Genomic DNA, 13141 nt, shown 5'->3' with positions numbered 1-13141 from the left:
TAATGAGATAAGATAATTTTAAATGAAAATTAAAAATTAAATAAAATTTTATTAAAATATTATTTTTTAATATTATTATTATTTTAAATTTTAAAAAAATTGATTTGCGGGAGTTTTTCTCTCCCTGTCTGTTTTATTTGAGTTGAAAAATTAATAATCGAAAGACCGAACAAGCCGGTAAACTTTGGCGCTTCAACAGCACACTACAAAAAATTTCAAAGCTTTTGCCGCCTAAAATTGGAAGGTATTTTAGCTGCTGAACTAAACCGAAGTTTGTTCTTCGTCGATTTCGGTTCGATATCACGGACAAAGATGGAGAGCGACGACGATTATCAGCTACTCTCACCCACGGAGGAAACCTCTCCTGCGGTTCGTAATAGAAAGCTGAAGCGCTTAAAGAAAGCAATTACGGATCCGGGCGATCCTACCCTCAATCCGTCGCAGGTGGGGGCCACTTCTTCGTCTCGGGTGGATTTTTCAAAATCCCAAGCCCCGGATTTGGGTGAATCCGATGGCCAGGATTTGAACGAGCCGTCCCGGTCTAGGACGGGATTCGAGGATTTTTATGGAGGAGAAAGGTTGGATCCTGGTGGTTTCGGTGGTTTGGGTGATGAAGAAGATGGCCCGGGGGCGAAGAGAGCTTTGGAGGGTACTCCGTCGCCTCCGGTTGATTTCTCCGGATCCGAGGCCCCGGGTTTTGATGGATCGAATGAACCGGAACTGAACGAGCCTTCACGGTGTAGGGTGGGATTGGAGGGTTTTGATGACGGCGATGGATTGAATACTGGTGGTTTTGATGGTTTCGGTGGTGACGAAGATGGTTCGGGGGCGAAGAGGTCCTTGGAGTTTGATACTGTTGCTGACGACTTTGATGAAAACGTTGAATATCGGAGCGCTAAGATGGGAGAGGATACTGGGGATCTGAGTCTGGAGAAACCGGAGAAGAAGCGACGCAGTTCACTTGAAACTGAAGAAAAGAAAGAAAGCAAGAAGAGAAGGAAGAGCGTCGAGACTGCCACAGCCAAGAGAATGACGCAGAAGGTAACATACTCTCTTCAAGAACTCCACTAGTGAAATACTTCTTTTCTTTTCTTATAGTTCATAGCTGTTTCTATTTTACAGGAAAGAAGAGATCATCTAAAGCAACTCCGTGCTGAGTCTCAGAGACTCTTGCGAGGTATAATATCCATTAATAGTTAATGCCCTTTGTTCTATTCAACTCATTTATGAAGTGTGATTATGTTTTTGATTAGTTCTACACTGCATCTTCATTCCTTTTAGAAACAAGAGATGTATCGTTTAAACCTGTACCGCTTGTTCAAAAACCAATATCTTCAGTTTTGGAGAAGATTCGTAAAAGAAAGATGGAAGTTTCAAAAAAGTGAGTAGTTTGATTTTGTTTTGCTTCTTTTCATGGACTTAGCCTTGGTGTATGTAGTTTTTAATATATTTATGTATTCTTTGAGTGTTGCAGATTTGCTGCTATAAACAGAACGTCTTTTATTAATGAGAATGAGGATGATTATGCAAGGGAGGTTGGGGTGGATTGTATTTCAGGCGGCCCCATTGATGACGAGAGAGGAAATGACGGGTTTGCAAACGTGCCAAGTGAAGAGGAAATTGAACTTCCTGCTAACATGAAGAGTAATTTGGATGTGTCAAATACAGATGCATCTAATGAAAATGTGGACGAATCTAATAATCTTAAAGATTGCTCCAGCCATGAAAGTAGACCTTCCCAAATGGTGAGTCAAAATACACAAGCAAATCCCTCATGAATTTGATTTTTGCAAAATAAAATGGCATAGGCGCATTAGTTTAAACAATAAGAATTTGTATTCAACTATTAAAGGGCGTATATTTCTTAACAAGTAGAACATTTTATGAATTCTTGAGTTTGGTTTATTAGGGTGTTTTTGGATATTGAATTGCAGTTCTGGATGAGAACTACTTATGCATAAACTTTTATTAGTAGAGACGAATGGGAAATTGTTGGATGTTTGTCAATAATGTTTGTGTGGTTTTATATTAAGGAATATACAATTTGGTACAATCTTGTAAGTATTATGGGCATTGGGATCATCTTAGATCTTGATAAAATAGACCAGTCAAAGATTCTGGCTCAAAATCAAGCAGCCAGGTCAGCATTCAATAGAAATCTTAGTTTTGTTAGCAGGCAGTCAATTAGTTTTGTTTTCCCGCCATTTTCCTCTTTCCCTGCTTTTGAATATAAAGATAGACTACACTGTAACTAATTTAATTCAGATGGGAATTAGTTTTCTGTTTCTTTACATGGCATCAAAGCCTAAAATCCAGTGTTTTCTCACGTACAATGCCCCTGAGTTTCTTACAAAATATTTTATGGCATCTAGAGGTATTATTCATCAATTTAGTTTTGTTCAAACACCTCAACAAAATTCTGTTGTTGAGAGAACCATCTTATCAACATCTTATTGTTTTTTGTTGATTATGTTTTACTTCCACATTACAACATAACTTAATCTAATTTTTTATTTATTTCAAAATTCTTATATCATTTCATCTTATCACATGATTCACATCTCCTTCCCAAATATAATTTAAATACAAAATTTTCAAACTAATCATTACAACTTTCTTGAACTTTCAAACAAAAATTATAAAACAATTTAACATTTTCAAATTCCTAAACAAAAGTAATATTATAAAATAATATTTTAACAATATTTTAACTTTATAATATTTTTTATTCAATTTTCTCTCTCCTTTCCCAAAACCCAAAAAATACTCAACCAAAATTATCTCACTACTATTCAAAAACTATCTTATTACTATTTACAAAATTCTCATCTCATCTCATTCCCTAAACGAGCCTTAAGGTTCGAAGGTGTGTATTTCCATGTTACCCTTTTGGTGTTAAAGGATATAAATTGTTTGATATTGATTCCAAAATCATTTTTTTAAGAGTACAGCTACATCCACAGAGGAATTACACAAAATAATTCCACAAATTGACATGGTTTCATCTGATCTATTAGATTTATTTTACAATAAAAGTAACTTTATAATCTGACGAATCACATTAAGCCACATTAGTTTGTGTGATCGTTTGTGTAATCACTTTATGGTTAGAGTATTTCTCTTTTTTTAAATGTCAAAATATCTCTTCTCTGCACTCCCTCGACAATTCTATTGTTTTACCTACACCACTTCGATGTTGTTTGTTGGGACACTTCTCAACATACTTCTCCATTGTCTATTTTCCCTTCAGCTGCAGTTCCTTTCTCATTTCCAGCTCAGATATTGTTGCTTTAAGAAAATCTGATTGCATTAGAATTTAGGAGGCAATATGATTATCTGTAGGAATAGTACTTTCAATTGGCATCATCTTTACCTTTTATCTGATCTAATGCAATCAATTCTGGTTCTTATCTTTAAATAAGCCACATGATATTTTTTTTCATTTTATCTTATGCCAATTGTCTTTTTTACATCAAGCATTTACTTTATCCTCTTCATCACATTTGAAGACTCAAATTTTCACCAACCCGTAAAATTTTCTCATTCAAGAGATGCTATGGCTGTTTAAATAAAGGCCCTTGTGGGTAACCATGCTTGGACACTTACTTCACTTCCATTAAACAAGCAACCTAGCGGTTGCAAGTAGATTTATGAGATTAAAGTCAGATGGCAGCATTGAGAGATATAAGGCTAGATTAGTAGCTAAGAATTATACTCAACAAGAAAGTTTTGATTACCATGACGCCTTTTCTCTTGTTTCAAATCTGGTCACAGTAAGAGTTTGACCTGCTATTGCAGCTGTAAAGAATTGGCATTAGTTTCAACTTGATGTAAACAATGCTTTCTTGAAGTAGACTATAATGAAGAGGTCTATATATCTCATCATTCTGGGTTTGGTAAAAAATGGGATTCTTGGGTTTGTAAACTTAAATAAATCTCTTTATGGTTTGAAACAAGTCCCATAAGAGTGGTTTTCTAAGTTCTCGTCCACTCTCCTTGACCATGGTTTTTAAGCAGGCCAGCTCAGATAATTCTTTTCACTCAGATTGTAAGTGTTGTTTTCATTGCACTACTTGTTTATGCTGATGATATGTCGATTTCTAGCAATGATTTGGATGTTGTCACTACTTTATAAGTCTAATTGGATAGAAAATTAAGCCCCAAGATCTGGGCCGCCTAAAATACTTTCTCGGTCTTGGAGTGGCTAGATGGAGCAAAGGTATTTCCTTATTTCAACATAAGTATGCTCTGGAAATTCTCTCTGATAGTGGATTTCTGGGCTGTTAACTAGTTAAATTTCTTACAGAAAATAGATTTAACTCCATAGAACCATCGCTCTTTTATTTGAAGATCGTACAGTTTATAGAATAGTCAGTGGTAGACTCATCGTGAGGGAAAAGATTCAAGTTCAAATATATAGAACTCTTCATGTCAGTTGTTCTCATCAACTTGCTGATATTTTGACCAAGGCTCTTGTACACTCCATCTTGAGGGGGCGGGTTGTGTTTGGCTACAAGAAATTTTTATCTCAAACATAAAATTCTTATCTCATCATTACAACTTTCTCAAATTTTCATATAAAATATAATAAACAATTTAACTTTTTCAAATCCCAATACAATAATAATATTAAAATATAATATTTTAATATTTAATCTTAAAACTTAAAATTCTCATCTAAAAAATCTCAGTGGCCAAGCAGAACCGAAGAGCTCATCTTAGATCCTGGTCAAATATATTAGTCAAAGACTCCAGCATTAAGCAAAGTTCAGTCAGCATTCAATTAAAAGCTTAATTTTTTTAGTAGTCAGTTTTGTTCTCCCCTCATTTGCTCTCTTTCCCTGTTTTTGTATATAAAGACAGAATACATTGTATCTAATATAGTAGAAATGAGAGTCAGTTTTCAGTTACTTCATAGTAGGGAATCAAGTAATGCCTGCTTTTTGTGTGATACTGAATGTGCAATTCTGCAGCATTTTGATTATCACCTGCAACCCTACAAGGGGACACCTGAACTAGGCCTTGTTATTTAATTAACATCAGAGTGAGTTTTTCAAATATTTTGCTAGGGATCAGACCAGGTTAGAAAAAAAAGGAAACAATTCTTGGGATGAATGTTGAAAACGGATTCCTTTTGCTGAAAACTGGCACCAATTAGTTGGAACGATTACTTTCTTGAGTTTTAGTATCATAGTCTATAACTATGTTCATGACGGTGCCTTTACTGATTAGTGCCTTATGATGGACTTGCTATATGATATATTGCCTTCACATTGTAGGGTGTGGATGATAACTCCAATCAAGCCTTTCAAATTCCCATTGATGATACTCAGGTACTTTTCTTTTTCTGTTTTTCAGAAGGCATCATTACTGACTACTGTATTGTGGATTGTATATAAAGAAACAATTACTTGTCCATTGTTATGTTGTAGGAGCTATTTTCTAATTCCCTAACAAATGACTCGAAGGATGAACTATCTAGTGAGACACCCAACAGTCCCATGGAAGTTTTGGCTCCATCCATTCTTGCAATGAATTTAAAGCTTGATTCCGCTCCTCCTGATAGTGTGTAAGAGTTTGAAGATTCTTCTTTCCTTAGCTGTTTCTTGAGGCACTATCAGTAATCTTTGTGACCTTAGTAATTATGCATCCACTACATCTCATGATCCATAATTGGGATATCTGTCTGCAAAGTAAGCTTTTACCATGTAAAAAAAAAAGGAAGCTTTTACCATGTTCTTGTATATGTATAACAATTGATTCCTGTTATCACCATGTTTGATTCATCTTCACTTTCTCTAAGAGTCAAGGCCTACCATACTGGGGTCTAACTTGTCTTCACCGTCTCTACGTTCTACGGTGTAAAATTGACTACTGTTTCACTTTTGTAGTTCTGATGAAGAGGAGGATAATGACAAGGAGAACATTGATCCCCATCCTCTTGGAGTGACTGACCTATCTTTATCTCCTCACGGAGATCCTGTTAAAGGTTTCATTGATGATGAAGCTGAGGAAGAAGATGACAGTGACAACGACCCATTACATTTCCAAGAAATTGAAGAGGAGGGAAATGATGAAGACTATGAGGAACTTAATGACATGATAGCAACCGGATATGAAGAAAAAACAATTGATAATGAAAAGCGTAATCAACTTCATCAGACGTGGCTTGAGCAACAGGATGCAGCTGGAACAGAAAATCTTTTGCAGAAACTGAAGTGTGGTTCAAAATTGAAAGAAACATCTTTGCTTGAAGCCGAGGAAGGTGAGGAGGCTGAAGGAGAAATGGAAGATTTTGGTGATGAAGCTGCGGAAGATGTACTACCAACAAATGTTGCACGAATAAATTTAAAAAAAGTAAAGCAAATGATTCCTCAAATGTTCACAGAGAAGGATGATGTGTACTTATCATCTGACGATGAGGACATGGACATGAGGCTATCTAAGCGGCGTCTCTTTGAGAAGTCTGTAAGTTTGTAGATGAAAGTTGGATATATGGTTTATTTTTCTATGCTTTGTCAGAAATGTTAGGCTAAGTCATCTAACTGTAGTGCTCTTCCATGGCCTTTGTGTGGATCTGATATTTGTCGTATTTGTTTTGAATATTGCATAGTTCAATTCTCAAGATGGTAGCTAAAGTTTATGATGCTAAACAGGTGGCACAAGCTAAACTATTGTCACCGGCGGAGGATGAGAGCTCCAGAGAAGTTTTTGGACGTATAAAGAAGCTGAATATTGTCCCTGAGACTAGGAAAATTGAGACACCTGGTAAGATCTTTATTTTACTCCTTGAGGTAAAAGAAATGATTTATAACGTATTTCATTGAATTTTTTACCAGTCTGCTGAATCTGTTTGTTATGCTATCATCTTAATGTAATTGCTATGTTTATTTTCTGCAGCCTTTTCTAATAAGCCACACATTGTAGTAAAGAACATATCTTCCAAGGTAAACTATTTTACTCCAACTGATTGTCTAGTTAGGTCAAAAAAGAGTATCCAAACGTTAGTTCCACTATTTTGAAGTGAAATTTCAAATAAAATTTTGTGCTAGATCTCTTGAGGTGCTAGATAGTCTGCATATTAGATCCTTTACATGATGGTGGTGGCTGATTATTGTCTCCCATCAATGTTTAAATGTGCACCCTCACTTGAATAATTCTTGACCATCTTCTGCAGACTGAATCCAGTCCCCATTTGCTCTTTTTTTCCATTTAATTTTTTTTGTACACATACACGTACTGATAGAAGATATTGGTGACGGGGAACAAAGTGGATTAACTATATCTGTGACATTATTAAATGTTGTGTAGTCTTCTTTCCTTGGTCGGGCTTCAACTCATACACTAGCCTCATCCCAAAAGCACGGATCAAGCACAGTTCGTTCTTTCATCTTTGGTCGAGATGACAGCAATAGCAGGGGTGCAAGCTCAATCTCAGAGGATTCTTCAGATATGGTAAGCTCTAAGAAGGCGCATATGGCTGGATTGTATATAATGTTTTATTTTTTATTTTTATTTTTAAATTCTTGCTATATCGGTTTTATAAGATGCCTGGACACAATCAGATAACGTTTTTCTGGAAGTTGATTAAGCATTCAGTCTCTTGGATGGTTTAGGGGCAATGAGAGCAACTACTTCTGATTTCTGAGTTGCTTCCAATTGAATAGTGATAACTGCAGCGTGCCTCTGCCACTCTTGATAGCGTTATGATTGTGCAATTGTAGTTGGCTATCACAGCATTAATTGCAGTTTCTTTATTGCGTTGGCATTTGATATCTAGACGCAAGAATGCTAACATGTGTATAATGTATATATGATGTACATATATCCTTCTGGGTACGAAACTCTAATTTGGTTGAACCCACATGCAGATTCAGACAGAAAATCGACCAACAAGGCCGGCTTCGGCTAAGTTCAGTAGCTCACAGGTTAAAACTAGTACTCAGAACACAAAATCTGTAGCTGAAATGAAGCCAGCTACTTCACTTTTTGAGATATTAAGGCGATCTTCTTCCCTGCAATCTGAACATTGCACTCGGGAAAATATGGTGGTTCAAACTGAGACTGTGTTTGCCGCATTCAAACTGGCAAAGAAGCCAATGAAAACAGAAGGAAGAGCCTGATGGGTATGTACATATATATTTATATGTTTCTGCACATCTGTTTGATGTTGCATGGTATAGATGAATGTTCTTCTGTCATACAATCATTTGTTTGGCTAATGAGAATTTCATTTTCTGGTGATGAACGCCAACTTAGATACCCTTAACTAACAATGATGTAAGGTGCTGAACGGCATCGAAATCTATAGGGAACTTTAAAGAGGATCTGATCCCATGGAATTCTGTTCTTTTGCTTATGTTAACGGCAACCAATTGTCAATTTCTGAGGTCAATGTAATTGAATTGTTTGTCCTTTTGATTAAATCGACGGTGGTGATTTTTTTTTTTTTTTTTTTTTTTTCCGTGTGTGCCCATTTAAAGAAATAAAAACGTGAACAAAACAGCATCAATTTTGTTCGTGAATCCAGTTAGCTGCCAAACTCCTTTTTTGTTTTGAAAAAATTTAATTGTAAGTATAACAGTATATTAATGTGTATCAATCTAATAGATTGGTCAAAAAGTAAATTTTATTAAAAATAATATTAATTTAAATTTTAAATATAAAATAATCAATATTGATATGCAGATCAGTATCTGATTTTATTTGTATATAATAAAATTTTTTTATTTTTTCAAATTTTATTTTGTTGAAATGTGCATCACTTTCACATTGGACGATCTAAAAACTTTAACGCACATTTGGGCAATGCGTTTGATTTGCTGTAATTTAATATAATTTTTTTTCTATTACTGAATGTAATAAATTAAATATTAAAGACATTTTTTGTCTACTATATTAATGTGATTGGTTAAAATAATTATTTTATATTAAAAAAAGTGACTCAGTCAATTATATTAATAGAATATATAAAAAGTATATAAAAATAACTGCATATAGAGTTTTTGATTTTAAATTACTTCAAATTTAAATTATCAACTCTATTGAATATTGATACTTTTAACATAAAAATGAATGACTGGTTTTAATATATATTGTAGATTTCAGTACTTTTTCTATTTTAACTATCTATTTTTCACAAAACATAGTACATTTTATTTTGGACTTGGTTTTAAAAGATCAAAATTACTACTTCAAAACGTGGTAAATTTTATTTTGATTTATCTTTAATCATATTTTTAACCTTTTTATTTTTTATTTTTTTAAAATTCAGATGTTCACAACAGACGAGTGAAATCTCATCATTTCTTCAAACTTTATATTCTTGGTTGATATAGTAGGGAGAGTAAGGGGTATTCAGAAACTATATCATCTTATCATTATAATTTTTTTACATTTTCATACAAAATATAATAAATAATTTAATTTTTTTAAATTTTAAAATAATAATAATATTAAAAATAATATTATAATAATATTTTATTTAATTTTAATTTTTCTCTAACAAATACTAATTTGCACTCTAATTTATGGAAAAAATGGGTTTTGAAATTGGCTTCCGAATGATGAGATTTAGGGATTTTTTTAAAAAAATAAATAAAATAAAACTGATCTTCAAGTGACATATAGAATATTGATAGCAACAGTGAGCTCAAAAACGGTAGAAACCGGTGCGTTTTGTTATTGGTAAAAGGGTAAGGTGGGACATGTCAAAAAGTCCAAACCATCCCTGTCAGTTGGTGAAAATGCCAAGTTTCTGCGAACACGCATACACGTGTCATAGTTTTATAGGTCTAAATGGACGGCAAGGTTAGTTTTCCTTCGATTTCACCGGATGATGTTTAGTGGGTTACCTTAAAAAGTAAAGTATTTTGGGCTGGAAAACTCGGGAACATCTTTGCCCTAACGCAGACCGTTCGGACAATGGTCAAAACCTCAAAGCTCAGCTCAGCTCTTGTCTCCCACAGATTCCTTGAATCTAACGTTTAGATTTCTGCCAAGTACTCTTAATTTCCAGATCCATTCCCCCAAACACACATCTGCAATCTCACGCGTGTGCGCAGCTCCTCCTCCTTCCAATGGCGAAAAATCCCCACAAAGGCAAGTGTTTCTATATGCTACTACTCTATTTGCTCTTCACTTTCGGTTCTGTTTCTAGGGTATTGGTTAGCTCTAACTCTGTCTCTATCGGAGATGAACACGAGCACGATAACGATCACGGTCACGGTCACGATCCGCACAGTGAAGCCCAAACAGAACTCAGTCGTAAGTTTGTTCAACAGCAAGTTTTGTTACATAAACTCGAGGAGTTAGTGAGAAACCTTAGTGAAATAGTTACTAGATTAGAATCAAAATTACCGGAGTCTTCTAAGGTGGCGAGTACTTCGGATGACAAGCACAATCATGTAAAGGATAAGATTCGTAAAATAGACCACGAGGCTGAAAGATTGGATAAAGATTTCGAGGATGAAGGCTTTGAGAGTAAAACTCGAGAGAGGGAGAGAGGGAGGGCTGTTTCAGTAACAAAGTATAGTCCCTTTTGGTCAGAGAGATTTCAGTTTGTTTCGGCCGTCAAATTGGATTCGAACGCAACTTGTATGAATGTGTTGCCGTTTCGGGATTTCGAGGGGCTCAGCAAGTATGTGGCGGTTGGGGATGACAGAGGGAGAATTTATGTGTTTTTGAGAAATGGGGATGTCCTGGTTGAGTTCTATACAATGTCCGAGACACCAATAACGGCCATACTTTCGTACATGTCGGTTAATAAGAATGAGAGTGTTGTGGTGACGGGACATCAAAATGGTGCGATCTTGATGCATCGGGTATGGGAGGGGTCAACTGGAGAAGAATGGAGTTCAGTTTTTATGGAAAATGCAGGTAAGTTTGTGTTTGCTGAAAGTGGGGAAGATTTGCCACCGATAAATATCTTGGAAGTGCATTATGTTGGGAGGATGAGGTACATTTTGACTGTTGATGGTAGTGGAAAAATTAGGGTTTTCACAGAAAATGGAACTCTTTATGGTTCAACTATGCCAACGAACAAGCCACTTACATTCTTGAAGCAACGGCTTTTGTTTCTGACAGAGAGTGGTGCAGGGTCGTTGGATTTGAGGAGCATGAAAGTTAAGGAGTCCGATTGTGAAGGATTGAACAATTCTTTAGCTCGAAATTATGTTTTTGATGCCACGGAGCGGTCTAAAGCATACGGGTTTACATCGGAGGGTGATTTAATTCATGTATTGCTTCTGGGGGATGTAATGAACTTCAAATGTAGGGTTAGATCCAAGAGGAAGTTTGACTCGGATGGGCCTCTTGCATTTCAGGCTATTAAGGGGTATTTGCTTGTTGTTAGCAAGGAGAGGGTCTTTGTGTACAATGTTTCCTCTCGGCATTATGCAAGGGTTGGTGCACCTCGGCCTGTTTTCTCTACTAGTCTGGATGAAGTCCGATCATCTTTTCTAACTTATCAGACAGTGGATGTGGATGCCGAAGGAAGAAGGGTGATACCCTTAGTAGCCAGTGACCGTGAAAAGCTTGTTGTTCTCGGCCTTGGAAGTGGGTATGTTGGAATTTATCACTCTAACCTTCCTTTATTTAAAGGGGAATATAATACAATGCTATGGACCAGCCCTGTATTGTTCTTCTTACTCTTCCTGTTTGGGGCTTGGCATTTTTTTGCTAAGAAAAAGGAAGCTCTTACTTCATGGGGTCCAGATGATCCCTTTAGCTCCACGTCAGCTACAACTGGAGCCCCTTTAGGAACTGGTTCTGGAGATAGATCTTTCGTGGACTCTTCTTCCAGAAGTGCTGATATGATGGATCTCAGAGGTGGTGGTCTCAGAGGTCCATCGAGAAGGTATGTCTCTCCCACACGATATCCTGGCGGAGCAAACAGTTCTTTTAGACCAGGTCCTGTAGATCATAACTCTAGACCAGCTTCTGTTGATGCTAATTTCAGAGCATCTTCAGAGTTAAAATTTAGGGGTTCAACTTTAGAATCTTCTGGTTTTCCAAAGAGAAGAGAGAGTTTGTTTATAAGTAATCAAGTTGGAGATGAGAGCAATTGACTTGTTGAATCAATTGCATGAACTTTTACCTTAAAAGTCTGAGAGTTCATTCAGTTTTTGTCCTCAAGATAGTATGTTTGGCTTTATGGAGCTATTTGAATTGGCAATCTCTGTAACTTGTAACTTTGTAATTTTAGTTGCTTGAGAAAATAATGAGGAAAGTTTAAGCATTTTTTAATCACTTAGTTTTTGTATATTATTGAAAGCTATAAAAAATAGATGTGTATGGGGGGACAGATAGAAACAGAGAAGATTCTTCTCAAGTTTTTTTTTTTTTTTTAATCACCAAATGGCAATAGGTGCATGAGTGCATCCATCTCCTAGTTTTATTGTTCATACTGTTTTTTTTACTGACTAACCCGAGTAAATGAGCAAGTTCTTTTACACCCTTGACTTATATATATATATATATAAATAATATGTATATATATATATATATATAGAGAGAGAGAGAGAGAGAGAGAGAGAGAGAGAGAGAGAGAGAGAGAGAGAGAGAGAGAGAGAGGCTCTACAGCCACACATGGGGTCCCAACAGTGCAAAAAGTTTTTTTTTTCATGTATTTTTTTAATGCCTTTAAATATTAAAAAAAAATCACATCATCATTAAAAAATACTTCTTTAATCACTATATTAAAAAAAAAAAAAAAAAAAAAACACAGTCGGGATCCCAATCGGGAAAATCCATGTGTGGCTTTAGCATTTCTATATATGAAAAAATATTCTTTTACACCCATGATTTACATGGATGTGGAAACTTCTAAGAACGGAATACAAGATGGAAATGTAATCCAACTCCTAGGGATTAATGTCCATATGATACTAAAATGGTTAACTTTGATTATGGAAATGAAAATTCACAGTTGAAGTGTGATTACTACACTAATCTTGGTGGGCACCACTTCCAACCCAAAATCCAAATCCACAATTCCCTCCTCGAGTTGTAATTTATATTTGTTCTTACAAATTTATAAATGATTTTGTTTCTCATTTTGGTTATAATTTTTATATTCTAAAATTAAAAAAAAAAAAAAAAAAAAGGAAAATAAGCATGTATAAACGGTTCGCATACAAAC

General features: G+C 35.4%; 2 protein-coding genes across 2 annotated transcripts; both read left to right on the top strand.

Annotated features, from left to right (window-relative positions):
* Nucleotides 1-231: 231 nt before the first annotated feature.
* LOC122295368 (otolith matrix protein OMM-64) lies at nt 232-8448 on the top strand. Its single transcript, XM_043104374.1, has 11 exons — nt 232-1041; nt 1123-1177; nt 1282-1381; nt 1475-1745; nt 5280-5333; nt 5433-5569; nt 5892-6468; nt 6657-6768; nt 6901-6947; nt 7312-7455; nt 7872-8448. Exons 1-11 carry the CDS (start codon nt 313-315, stop codon nt 8121-8123), a joined length of 2478 nt encoding a protein of 825 aa, XP_042960308.1. The 5' UTR covers nt 232-312; the 3' UTR covers nt 8124-8448.
* A 1413-nt stretch (nt 8449-9861) lies between these two features.
* LOC122297118 (uncharacterized membrane protein At1g75140) lies at nt 9862-12249 on the top strand. Its single transcript, XM_043107023.1, has one exon. The coding sequence runs from the start codon at nt 10080-10082 to the stop codon at nt 12066-12068; it is 1989 nt and encodes a 662-aa protein (XP_042962957.1). The 5' UTR covers nt 9862-10079; the 3' UTR covers nt 12069-12249.
* The last annotated feature ends 892 nt before the right edge of the window (nt 12250-13141 follow it).

Source organism: Carya illinoinensis, chromosome 15 (genome assembly GCF_018687715.1).
Source record: "Carya illinoinensis cultivar Pawnee chromosome 15, C.illinoinensisPawnee_v1, whole genome shotgun sequence".
Taxonomy (NCBI): domain Eukaryota; kingdom Viridiplantae; phylum Streptophyta; class Magnoliopsida; order Fagales; family Juglandaceae; genus Carya; species Carya illinoinensis.
This window is presented reverse-complemented; position numbering and strand designations above follow the sequence as displayed.